Consider the following 13,784-nt stretch of genomic DNA (forward strand, 5'->3'; position numbering starts at 1 on the left):
AGCAGAGTATCTTTACTTTTTCTATCAATAGGGCAGAGGGAAATAAAAATTATGAAAACAGCAGTGAGAGCAGAATCATGCAAAGTGAAAACCTGTGATCACTCGTAACATTTTGACTTTTTCAGTGTGTGTTTTGTGAAAGAAAAACCAAAACTTACTGAGAGGACCCCCCCCCCAAAAAAAACACCAAAACAAAACAAATAAACATTCATTTGGTATGCTCTTTGTTTTATGAAAATAAACAATAATTAAATAATAATTAAAACGCCACTACTTTTACCTTTAAAGGGGTAAACGGTAAAACAAATTGTTTCTGCAGTAGACAAAATAACTCATGTTAGTATCAAAAGCGACATCCTACAGATGTACATTCATGCAGTTATTATACTTTTCCCTGGAGAACTTCTCTTTCGATTAATGTAGCCGCTGCAACATTACAGTACATATGGGTTATGTAGGCTTAGTAAGTTAAAACAGTGAGAGTTACAGATAGGTAATATTGTGCTTACTGTACACAAGTGATTGAATAAATTATTTCAAGCAATCACATCTTTATTACAGTGTGACAGTGTATTATCCCTTACTTGGATATTCTCTCCCTCCATGAAATGAGGAAGGGCACAATTTCCTGTGTCACATTTATAAATACTCCAACAGCAGATAATGTCTGTACTTTTTATTGTTAAAGAATGGGAAAGTTTTTTTTTGTTTTTTTTTTTTTTAAAGCTGTTATTTTTCAATTTTGTTTTTGTGGAAAGGAATTTATTTGCCCTACTTATTCATGTGATTGTAAACAGAGGCTGAAAAGACTTGTCAGGATTTTCAGGCAACTTTTGGATCACACATCACAAGTGTGGGATTTGCATTTGTCAGAGTGATAAAATTCCAATTTTCTGTGACATTGTGATGTATGTTCCCTTTGATATGCGCTCCTTTTGATTAAATATGCATTTGGTGATGTCCGTCCTATAACAATGAAATGAGATGAAAAGTGATGGAGAAAAAAGAAAAATCTGAGTATTAGTAAATGAGCTGAAATTGTGTTCCTTTTTACACAAGGATTTATTTAAGTTACTTGTTTTGAATTAAATTCATTTTCATAATTGACTCAGGTAAAATTGAATTGCCTCTTTCTGAGTCCTTGACATGTTGTTCCTTTAAGTGATAATTGCAGTGAGTCAAATAAATCCTCATTATAATGATAAGAGTCCTGACCCTAAGTATCAGAGAGAATAGGTGTGGCGACTAAGAGCATGCAGACACAATGTGCCTTGCACCTTCCCTCGAGAATGCCACGTTGCATTATAGATTTAGGCCTGTTCCCAATTTGCAAGATGCTACAACAAAATGAATCACATGAATCATATACCTGATGATGTAGACACCTGGCTTGGAATGTTACTGGAAAGAAAAATGGATATCAGCAAAATCACTTATTGCTGTAGCAATAGATTATACTGCACCCAATCTGTTACAGCAGAGTTAGTCTGAAGTAGTTATCTTCATCAGTACAATTTACACACACAGGCCGAGATTCAGTGTGTGTATGATGAAACCATGGTGAGGGGCAGCCTGCAGGGAGGTCCTTTCAAATAGTGCCAATGCCTATTCTAATGATAACTGCAAAAACAACATTAACATCAATAATTCAGTTAGACGCAGGACCCTGAAGAAATTCATGCACCCTGGTCTATTATTCTGGTGTCAACACCTAGTAAAAACTGATAATAGAAACTTTGCAGCCAAAATGAGCTGTGTAAAAACACAAAGTAGTAATTAATAGCAAGAGCATAGGTGTTATTAATGATATGATGGGAAGACAGGGAGCGTATAAAGCTGTTATTTCTGAGCGCTTGTCACCTTTTCATTACCTCTACACATGCAGCGCATGTTTCTGGCTAGCCAAGAGAACCATTCCAGACCTCCTAACCACAATGAGGGTCGCTACTGAGATCACACATCAAAGTAATTAGACTGAGAATTTCATAATTGGCTCCATAGCTGTTATTATGAGAGAGTTTCTGAGCAGCAAAATGTGAGAAATAGAAACAAAGGGATAGAAACAAAGGGTATGTTTCCAAAGCGCATCTGTCTGCGCTTTTCAAGGCTAAGCTACTGAGATAATGCAAGGAATGAACATTTTCTTAATAGAGTTGGCAGAGATGGAATAACCACCATATGGAAAACATCCTGGCCATGTGTGTGTATGTGCAGGGAGTTTGTGGGGTTTTTTTCTGTTATATTTTGTGTACTGGTCCATGGTGAAAATGTAGAATGCAAAAGATTACCGGTGCTGTCTACCATTGGCCTAGTTATGCTTTGTAGACACTTTTTTTTTTTATCCTTCTGCAGTCCCCTGACCAAAATAGACTTCTGAAACACGTTCAGGCAAGACAAAAGAAACATCTTCCACCACCAAAGGAGTTTGTGCTGCATGTTATACAGAGCAATACTTCACTAGAACTTCAACAGAAACAGCATCCACCCAGAGCTCATAATTAACATTTAGCCCAATTTAGCTCACTCAACACAAACTACAGTATTTTGCATTTGTTTCTGTGCAAGGAAATGGTCTTTTAGAGCACAATTCCACTAAGCTGGGTCTTAAAGTTTAAAGCGTACATTGCCCTTTCTTACCACTAAGCAAACATCATCAAAATGAAAGCAAAAATTATCTTTTTTTTCTGTGATGGAACTACTTTGGTATAGATCTACCTTTTTTTTTTATTGTACATGGGTCTGCTATGTTAAGACTTCCATTTCCTTTCAAATGCTTAAGCTGTCAGACTGATCCCACATGGTTTTGTCTGAACAACATCATCATGATTGAATCCATTCTCAGATATCTTCATTAGTAAAACTGAACTGGAGCTGATCAAAGTTATTCAAATTATGCATACCTCCACGCGTACGCATACATACTGATCATAAGTCACTGACAAAAAGCCATCAATGGATGGAGTCACATATATGTCAGGCCAATGAAGATCTGTCTTTTACTCTTACAACTGATGCTCATGTAAGAAGGAGCTGCTGCCCCCGCCGGTGGGCGTCTGCTGCCCAGGGGAGGAAAAGCTCGCCAGGGGGATGACCTTGACGGGGTCCTCCTTCTTACTACTGCAGTGTCTATCCAGGGTGTTGTAGAACTGTGGTCGGTTGATCCCTTTGTCCAGTTCATCCTTTCTGGGCACAGACCTGCCCAAGGTATGGCGGCCATCCATGAACCCAATGCTGCCCATGTTAGCTTTGGCTCCCCGGGCACAGCTCTGCTGGAAGCCAAAAGAGGGGAGGGTACCAGTGATGGCGGTGGCTGTAGGGGTAGAGGTGGGGCTGTTGCCAGGACCCTGGAACTGAGCCAGGGCTGGGGGCATCCAGCAGCTGTCAGAGTGGCCCAGTATGAGACACTCCTGGGTACAGGTCTCAGAGGCCTCAGCCAAGGCTTTCTGCAGGTTCACCTCGATGGCTGTGAAGAAGGAGAGGAAAAGGAAAAAGAAGAAAACAACACAGTTAATCCAACAGGTCAGAGCATACAGAGAGCGCAGCTGAAATGATTTTACCGGGGTGTTGAAAAAGCACTGAATGAACTCATGAATCATAATGTAAACAGAAGACAGTTGTCGTCTTATCAGTGGTTGACCCACAAAATGTCAGCCTTTTAGCGAAATGAAAGTCAGTGATAAATGTTTCATTTCATCTTGTAATGAGAAAAACACCAGCAGAGCATTTAATTTCCATTGGTATTCCCGTGACTCTGTCTGTTTACCTACAATATGCAATGAATTCCCTGTAGCTTAATTAGAGTAAGAAGAAAATGTCTTGCTGTTTGTGTCTCGGATTGGCTTTACTGTATTAAATATTTAATGAACATCTTAACAAAGCATTGTTTATTTTAATCACTGTCAGTGTGGCACACCTTAAATCCGTTTGATCTTTCAGAATCCAAAATAAATCTGCTCAAATAAGAAAACCCAAATAGTGAAAGCTTGAAAAAAGAAGGCACATTATGCCAGGATCTTGTGAGCATCTTTATCATATTTAGGTATAATTAATATACAGAGTTAATTGTACCAGCATTTAGGTTCCATGCATGGAATGGAAGAAAAAAACTGAAAACTGAATGAGGAGGCGACTGGGCAAGGCTAAACACTCAAACTATCTTATCTCATTATCCCGGCACTGACATCACATGTGGAATGAGTCTGGGATGAGGCATCGGCATTGAGCCTCAGCAATAAAGCCTGTCAAGCCAGATAATTAGAATGTAAAACAGTATGCACCAAGGCAACCAGGAGCCTGCGGTGTTATGTTTCCTAGGCCATGCAAAGGAAAGAGGGGTCCTCATTCAAACATCACATCGCTCCTCTAGGCCTCAGCTCCAAGCTGTCATATAGAAATTATTTAGTATATTTGCATAAGTAAGAATGCTATAAATAATTAAGTGGTCTTAGACCCTAGTACAGTAGGATGACTATTTCCTTCACGCATACAAGTTCTGCATGTTCTCTGTAATTCTATTCCACAGGCATCGGCAAATCTTCTTGTCACCTTGTTTATTGTTTTATGGATTTCTACAAAATGAAAATGAATATTGTTATTACTCTATGTTACTGATAACAGTTTGGCCTCCCAAAAATATCTAGACTGGTGCATAACGGCCCAGTGCGCTCACTTTTTTTTGTGTTTCTGTGCTACCACAGATTGAATAGCACAGCGTCAACTTTAATTATGAGAGCAGTGTCTGAAAATGAATCGCCTGGTATAAATTGTGAGGATATATTTGGAGTGCCCACGTGGAGTCAAATCTGTCCTCTCCATATTGAACTGGAGCCTTGGAGCAGGAGTGTATAAATCCCCTGGGCGGTAAATGTGTCACCTTTCAGAGGGTCACTAACTTCATTAAGGCAAAAATGGATGCTGCTTTCTCATTCTCTGAGCTAGCACAATAGGGCCAAGCCAAGACTCAGCCGTGCCCTAACTCAATCTTTCTCTCTTTGAGTGTTTTTTTGGTGATGCCTTTTCAGGGTACGGCCGTTTTGATGAGCTAATTCCATTAACATAAATGTCTTATTCCTCAAGCATGCACAAATAAATGCTTCTAGGTCCGAAAACAAACACATTTTCAAAAGTGTATCTTTGCTAGATTTCTTCCCTCCTCCACAACTTTAAATAATCAGTACAGTCGTACAGCTGTCTTAAATGTAGCGTGCTATACAAATGAAAGGTAGTCTGAGACTCTGTGACTTCACACAGCTTGAACTCACAGCAGTTCTGTGTCAACAGCCTTCAGTGCCTCCAAATTTTGTATGCAATATTTCACATCCAGCCTCTCCAAAAGACATGGGCCTGTACTATTTTCTATTCCAGTGGGATAGTTTGGAAAGGTGGTGGCGGGTTTGGGAGGGTGTAAGCGCGGCGTGAGTGATGTCGTTGACAGCTCTGGCTGCTTTCGTCAGCTAGAGGTATGCAGCAGCCTACTTGTGATGCCGCTGTCTTTTGTATTCAGGGGAAACAACTGTACCCCGCAGAGCTTTCGGGAGGAATCACACATCACTGATGCTGTGAACATTCTTTTCTGCGTTCGCTTCAAGGAAATTTGAATGGCAGACAAGTGGGGATAATGGCAAACAATGGGGTGTAATAGACAGCACGACTGAGATCAGACCTACTGTTCTCATTTGAGATGATTCATCTTCACTGAGTAGTGGTGATGTGGTTGAAACAAAACCGCAATACCTGTTTAGTTACTCTGTAGAGTTGACTGAGCGTGTAATACAAGTTCAGTGGCACGCGCCCCCAGATGACTGACTTCTGTTGACTCCAGAAATGAAGTAGTATTCAATTCATGTACTGATTCAAAACAGCCTGCAGGCTAATTTGACTGCGCTGTCATAAGGCAATCTATTATCCATGGTCTTGTTGTGTATTTCTAGGCACCCCACTGTGCCACAGTTCTAGGTTTCTAGTTGATCTTATGGTCATACACAAGGTCAATACCAGTGGTAGCCTACAGCAATCTTGTTCTGCAACATCAACACATCCTTTGGCCAGCCGCTGATCGAACACCGCTGCATCCACCTTCAGCTGACCTTCCATTCGTGCGGTCAAACATTGCAGCTTGTATAAACATTAACACATGAGAGAAAGGTATGCAAGTGCTGGATGGCACACAAAATATTCCCAATACATGTTTTTTGAACTAAATGAAAAAACTGCTATTCAACTGAACAGTGTAGGGTTCATGCAGTGCAAACGTTTTGCTGTAACGCTAATGCTAATCTTTTAATTTAGAAATAAAGAGGCGTTGGACATAATAATGTGAATGCCTGCAATATTTGGCAAACTAATTGAGTTCAATGGCCCTGAAAACTTTTTAGTACATGTAACTTTTTCATTACGACTTTTAAATATATTAGTTAGATGTTCGTTTGTGTTGTTGTAAGCAGGAAAAACAAATGAGCACCAGCATCACATAAAGGTTTTTCAATCTAATGCAGTCCAGTACATCACCACAGACTTGAGCCCACTAAAAGCTAGATAATAGCCTTTCTGAGCCAGTCTTGACAAAAACTGCATCAATATTTGCAAGTATATTGTGCTGGATTGCATCGTAGTGCACAGTTACTCATCTTATTTGATGATTTAGGTGATATTAGGTGATTCGTCAATAATAATAATGTCCATTTAAGTACAGCTTTGATACTGAACCACCACAGAAAATAAACTGATGTTCTAATTTAAACCAATAAAGAACCATGCATGACGTGTGTTTCCAGTACAGTTTTCTGTAACAGTGGCGAATATTGGATTACACATTTTATGTTTATGCATTATATTTTGCCTTTTTATTATACTAGTATGCTATCTCCCTTATTTTTTTCTCTGATGGCCATGAAATCCACTAATGCAAATACAAGTTCTGACAAGCAGAAAACACACACGCACAGCTAGGATGCATATTAGCTGGCTGATCGGGGCTTTTCAGTACAATAGTATGAGATATTTAACATGACAGTTGATGATATTTACTGACAGAGCTAGTTACATCTTGATGAGCTTCACATTAAGGTCTGCACACATATCACGGTTCAACTCATTATTTCAGCATGCATAAACTCATTATTGCTAATTAAAAGGATAATTGCATGCATCTAGGACATTAAATTCCTCGAACAGCCATCAGGAAGGTGGACTGGGCCCGTGACTCATCCTATAGTGTTAACTGGTGCAGTCTTTTCAATTTTTTAGCCTGAAACCGACATGCATCAAACTCATGTATTGTCCAGTGAAAGCTTTATGACGTTGTGCATAATGCTTTCATGTGAGCATGCATGATCATGGCCATATTTAAATTCTATTTGTTTGTTTTATGTGCCACATACACAGTACTGAAGCTGTATTGTGATTTAAAAGGTCTGACTCTAGCCCATGACTGCAGCCTGGTCTCCACTGTTGAGATCTTGTAAATCCAGATTTTTTTTTTTTTTTTTTTAACATGGTGATCTATTGGACTGAAGGTTTTTCTTTTTTCATTTTATTGTCTAAGGTTTTGATACATGGGCTGTCACAATACAACCTAGTTGTTTTCTTCGCTGCAAAGACTTAGAAAGCTCAGAAGTGTTTTTTTCTAGTTACACAACATTCACAAAAGTGCAAAAGTTCTTACATATTCCAGAATGTAACTGTGCCAAGAAAATAAACTTTTCACCAGCAAGAGCTTTACCACCTAGAGCTCTGCCCCTCTCAGTGTCAGTTAATTTGGGATCAACAGGTTTAATGGTGCCTGAAACTGAAGGAAAAATGCAAAGAGGCTTATATTCAGCTGTGTGAGATGTTTAAAATGGATACCTTGTCTTTCATCAAGAGTTATACAACCATTCTGGAGTACTACAAGTACTACAGCTATGAGGAGTGCAAAAATATTATTATTACCATATTACATGTTCTTGTGTGATAGAAGATGAGATGAGGCTGAGTGTGAGAGAAAAGGAGTCACAGAGGGTGCATGAGCATGTGTCTCTGTCTCTGGAGAGAGACCAAAAGACCGAAACACAGGAATATGGAAGATTCTTTCAAGTAAATAGAATCTCAGTAGAAATAATTGGGTTTGTAATTACCAAGATTTTATCACTTCACTCTGCCCATACCCACTCCAAACATACAATCTGGATAAGCAAATGAATGGTCATTAATAATAATAGCACTATTAAAACCCATTGGTGTTGCACTGAAAAGAGAGACACCATTACTTTCATCACAGCTCTGACAATCACCATTTGAAGGAGAGACTAATGTCTCACTCTCACAGAATTACAAATATGAAACAGCCCAGTTACATGCTTGATGCATCTCAGCATTCTTCCTGGTTTCTCTGGGATTATATTTATGATGCACACTGATTCAGGGTCTTGATGATGTGTACTCATATGGATTCGTGTTCTACCGTATTCAAGATAACCGCAAAGCTCATGAGAGGCTGAAGGAATGAAAACTGTATGCCATACTTATAAGTCCTGCACATGCAGTACTTTAGTTTAACAATGAAATAAGAATATGCAGACTCTGAGACAAGGTCTGTGACTTCTCGGGAAAAAGCCTGTCTCTATGGCAATGAGTGTGAAGATTAACTTTTCTCTACACGTCAGACTCAAATGCCATTTGGTTTTCTTTACTTTTATCAGGAGGAGGTACAGTATAATCCTTGGCAAAGGCAATAAGAGCTGTCATTGTCACTGCTGACAAGGGCGTGGAGAAGGAAGTAAATATTCCATTGTAGCAATAAAAACTTGGCATGCACTTTGGAAAGCAGAGACCAGCTATGCTTTAGAGGTCAGTGGTGCTACGTAGGAGGCTGACATGTATTAAGATCTATAAGGAGCTGCGCTGAAGTGACAGCTTGTCAAGGCCTACTGTAGATTTTTGTTTAAAAGATGTTATCACAGAATGAGGACTGAAACTATAGAAATGTCTTTGGACAGCCTGTTTTCATCTCCTGACCATCCTCATCAGTAGGCACATGGTCTAAGAACGGCATGCCAGTGAATGGTAATGAATTACCTACGATAATGACATAGTGGATTTTTCCACTGAAACATAAATTTCAGAGCAATTCTGCGTAGCGGTGATAAAAAAAAAGTGAGACGTAAGAAATAGCAGAGCCATTGCTTCTCTTTTTTACTTTTTAAAATAAATAGTGCCAGATGTAATGAATGGCCCTTTTTAAAGGAGACAATGTGACGCAGATAAGAGGAGAGTGAGGTTGTTCATATATACTCTAGACTAATTACTTTTGATGCATTTACTGAGACACTGCTGACAACGGTGAGTCTCCGAGCCACATACGTATTTATCAGCACTTGTGGGACCTATACAGTTCCTCGCCTGTAATCCATCTAGCCTTGTCTACTCTCGACCCCTTTTGCTTTCCTAGTGTTTGACCCATTGTAACTGAAAGTAATTGCAGGCAGAAAACAACATCTAATGATTACTTTATCTGGAGTCTGAGAGAGAGTGAAAAGTCACAGACAGGTACTTTCAACAAAAGGAGGAGGCCTTTTTGTTCCCGACACACAATTTCAGACAACAAAGAATATTATTGACTCGGCTGAGATTAGAACACCAAAACAAATAACAAAGCACAGAGAGAGGACAAAGTGCACAAAGAGAGAAAGGATCTCTTGAACAGCCCAGTGCCAAGCACTTGCTTCTTTCTTTTTGTTGCCATTGATTAAAAGTATGTTGTAGGTTGAAGCACACGCTTCTCCACTGAGAATATACAAGACCAACATAATGTACAAACTTAATTTAATGTAAATTCCTTTATCTCCAAGTCACCTTTGTTGTCAGGAGGAGAAAAAAGAAAAACAACACCTAAAATTTTCATATCTCCTCAGCATAAAATGTTTTCAGCAAGGCAAGCCGTGACATCAACAACCACAATTGTGTGATTTCCATCAACAGAGAGCACAGCTGGGAAGGTAGAACACAGAAACAGTTTTCTTCTTGACACTTGACTTTTTGTGTGTGACATTGGTTGATTACATCTCCTTCATTATGTCTGGACTACTATTGGGCCTCCCTACCCGAGGACAAGATGCCGGTGTCACCATCAACACAATCAGGCCTGGCCAAATACCCAGCATGGGCCAGATAGATGAGAGGTGCAAACACCATAACAATCTGCAATCAGCGCTCATCACCACAATGACACACGGAGGAGGAGGCACAGAGTTTCTACGGGGGGTAGAAACACAAGACACACTCATGTAGATGCATGCACACGCACACACACAAAAACACCAATGCTCTCAGTTTAAAATCTCATATGAGGGTAGCCATTCATTCTCTTTTTTAGTGAGTCTGTACTTGTGCAGGTGCCGGACGATACTGTAGATATACTTTAGATGTGCTGTCACTGGCAAGGAAGCAATACATAAATGCATATTTATAAGATTAAAAAAAATGTGAATCCACCTTAAAATTCATTGCACAAGGATGAATGTCTGCAAATTTCCATACAGTGTAGATAGTGTAAGGTCTGGGAAATGAAAATAAAGAGTGTTGAAAAGGAAGTGAAAATATTTTAGAAGGATTAAGAAAGAAAGAAAAAAAAAGTCTGATTAAGTGGGACCTGACAAAGCTGTCTGATATTTGCAAGAAGATTGGATCGTTCCAGCAGGAATACTATCTAAACAATCATGATTTTTAGGAAATGACTTTGATCTAAAAATGTAAATGTCACTTACAACACTCTTAGCTTTCCTTTTAAAATCAAATTAGAAGCTGATTTGAGGAATGAGGAAGTCCTCAAAGAACTAAACCTGTTGCGTTAGGAGACAATAACAATGGGACAGTTTCAGAAAATGGCTAATAAAAAAAAAAAAAAAAAAAAAAAAATGAGGCCCATGCTTCACATGATGGAGGAGAGACTGGAAAGACAAACTGTACAGCAGCCACCATGGTGCTACATCCTGTGTCATGTAACAAGCAAATTCATCACACTGACCCATTGCCCCCAATTATTATGGAAAACAAGAATGAATCAAATTAACATTGAAGAAGCTCCCAGATCTGGCGGCCTGTCTGTATAGCCGATGGATTCAGCAGGAGGAGACGAGAGGGTAATAAACAAGGTGCCACTGCATATGCTATATATCTTGCAGTCATTGATGATTAGCTCTGTTTTCCCTTAGCCATACATTACTGTTATTGCCTCCATGGCCAGGCAGATAGGAAGTGGATACAAAGGCATCATGAAACCCATCTTTCAACGGATAACTGGCAGGCTGAAAACCACTCAGCACCAGCAGTGCAGTGCATGAGTGATCTGGGCATGGTGAAAATTGTAATCTCTTATATGAAAGAGCTGAGAGGAGGACCTACTGTACACTTTTTGTTGTGTTTTTCTGGGGTGTGCGTTTATTGCACAGTGAGCTATTTCTAAGTGGAATCACTCAGATGTCAACAGCTCAAGTCTAGGCGTTTTGTCCTACTTGACAATCCTGAAAATTTATAATCTATATGAGGTGTCAATGTCAGGACCAGACGCTCAGCCTATCCTTTCTCTCTCTGCTTTTCTTTCTCCATTTTCTAAAGATTTTGAGGACAGCTTAGGCATGAATGCAGACTGTATGCGGTATTAGTCACAGTCATTAGTGCTGAGAAAACTTATATTTGAAATATCAGCACGTAGAGTAGCATGGTAAAGGTTTTAATATGAGGGGCAGCCTCTCCCCAGATCCCCCTGTGCATGTACACTTTAAAGGTTTTCCTTTTCCGAAGCACCACAGACCCTCCTCCGGGGACAACTATTAATTTTTCACTGAAACCTCCCCTGAATAATGAATTCTGTCCTATTTATACGCTGTGATAAGTCCACTGAATGTCTAAAAAGGGGTTATCATGAAAAGGGTAAGGCTTTCAGAGAAAGACCTGTTCCTGCTTAACATGTTTAATTCATCCGCATCGCCATGTTCTTGAAAGCAGAAGAAAAGTCATATAATGTATCACTGGCAAACATGAAAGCAGACACAAACGGCACATTCAGTAAATCACAGCTTTACTTTTTCTGTTTTGATGTTGACTGTCACAATCCTCCACCCAAACACCAGTCGTTGAAAGTTCAGATATGTGCTTTTTACTCCCCCAGGTCCTGGCTGACAGATATACTCTCAATAAAATCACAGAGGTACTCAGTGGCTTGTGTTAATGTTTCTGTCACTATGTACTTTATTTGGGGTGTGTTGAGTGCAAGCATTGTCAACTAACATTCACAACAGACACAGAAAGACAGATGGAGGAAGGGAGAGAGAGTGTGAGAGAGAATGGCAGTTGCTGAAAGATAAATTAAAAAAAGAAAAGCATAAAGTTTGACCCGTTAATAATGCAATAAAAACTACAAGGAATTTCAAAATCTGTGAAGAAAAAAAAATCAACTGGAATTGATGAACATATTTAATACTTAAAATAACTGTTGCTGTAGTGACTTAAGTTAAGTTCAGGATAGAAGAGGCTTCATTTTGCTCCTGTTTGTGTCGGTCTCACTCTAAGGGAACCAAACCATTCATTACAATTTCACTCTCAGGCCAAATAACCATAAGGCTGTCTCATCCTTAAAAAAACTGATACTCTTACATAAACACTATTAATTGATGCTACACAGTATCAGCAGTATAACGCAGTGCCAGTGACACAGATTAGCACATAAGAAGGATGTGTGGTGATTTTATTGAGTATCGTTACTCAAGCACTTTTAAATGATCAAAATGTAAGTACAAATGCAATTATAATTCAGTGTAATCAGGATTTAGTTTATATTCAGTCTGGTTATATACTGAGAGACTGCAAACATATTCGTTTTATTGCTGTTAATTATATATTTGTCTTAGTGTCATTGTTTTAGATTTGATCTAAATATATTGTTACTAATTTTCATCACAAGGCATCAAATTGTTTGGAGTTAAAAAAACTGTTTCAGGGTTTTCAACCATGGTTTTGCCTCTTGGGTGGGACGTCTAACAGCTCCTCTTGGGCTTCTAAACTGTCTCAATAGGTTAAAAGAAAAGAATTATAATAAAATAAAAGGGCAAAAGTAGAAAGTAGGTTCGCTGATTGTGTTCTGCCTGTGATGATGAAGGGAATGCTCCAGTGGCCACAACAGTCCACAGAGGAGAAGACGGTGAAAATAGCCACACAACTGCTTTGCTCTAGAGACTGCTGGCAACCCATTGACCTCAATGTCTTTTATGCTGTTTAGCCCAGAGCACTAACTATCAGATATTAGCACCCCACGTCTTTGATTTTGTGAGCCTGTCAGGCCCTGAGGACACTTGTATATATTGTTTGTCCCGGGGTTCCATCCTCTTTGTGTCAGTTGTTTTGTCCTCGTCTAACACGACAAACACCCACAAAGAGGCAAGGGTATGTCACATTTCTTCTTCCTGGCATCTAGTATCAGCTCTAATGTTGACACGTCTTAGCAGAGCCTGGGGATGGCATGGAGAGACAGGAAGTTTGCAAAAAAAAACAAAATAAAAAAAAAAACCCTGAATGTCACTAACACACCCGGGTGTTTGTAGAATTGTGGGAGAAAATTGCCCGAGTTTCCTGGCTCATCACCACCACCACCACTGCCACGATGACATCACTATAGCCAATTCCATCCTTGCAGTTTATTTCAAGCAACTGTGTGTGTGTGTGTGCGTGTGTGTCCGCGTGTGAGTGAGCATGTAAATGTGCGACAGAGAGAGAAACAGGCTCGCTCTCTATGTAATTCAGTGTGTGAAGGC

The 13,784-nt window shown here is 39.5% G+C and overlaps 1 protein-coding gene across 2 annotated transcripts in view; it reads right to left on the minus strand.

Annotated features, from left to right (window-relative positions):
* Nucleotides 1-3,002: 3,002 nt before the first annotated feature.
* Nucleotides 3,003-13,784, minus strand: part of pcdh11 (protocadherin 11) — a 114,084-nt gene continuing 103,302 nt past the window's right edge. For both annotated transcript variants that reach the window (XM_041048996.1, XM_041048997.1), the window contains exon 6: nucleotides 3,003-3,463. In XM_041048996.1, coding sequence (XP_040904930.1) covers nucleotides 3,003-3,463 — 461 coding nt within the window. The remainder of the gene's footprint in view (nucleotides 3,464-13,784) is intronic.

This window comes from Toxotes jaculatrix, chromosome 10 (genome assembly GCF_017976425.1).
Source record: "Toxotes jaculatrix isolate fToxJac2 chromosome 10, fToxJac2.pri, whole genome shotgun sequence".
Lineage (NCBI taxonomy): Eukaryota > Metazoa > Chordata > Actinopteri > Toxotidae > Toxotes > Toxotes jaculatrix.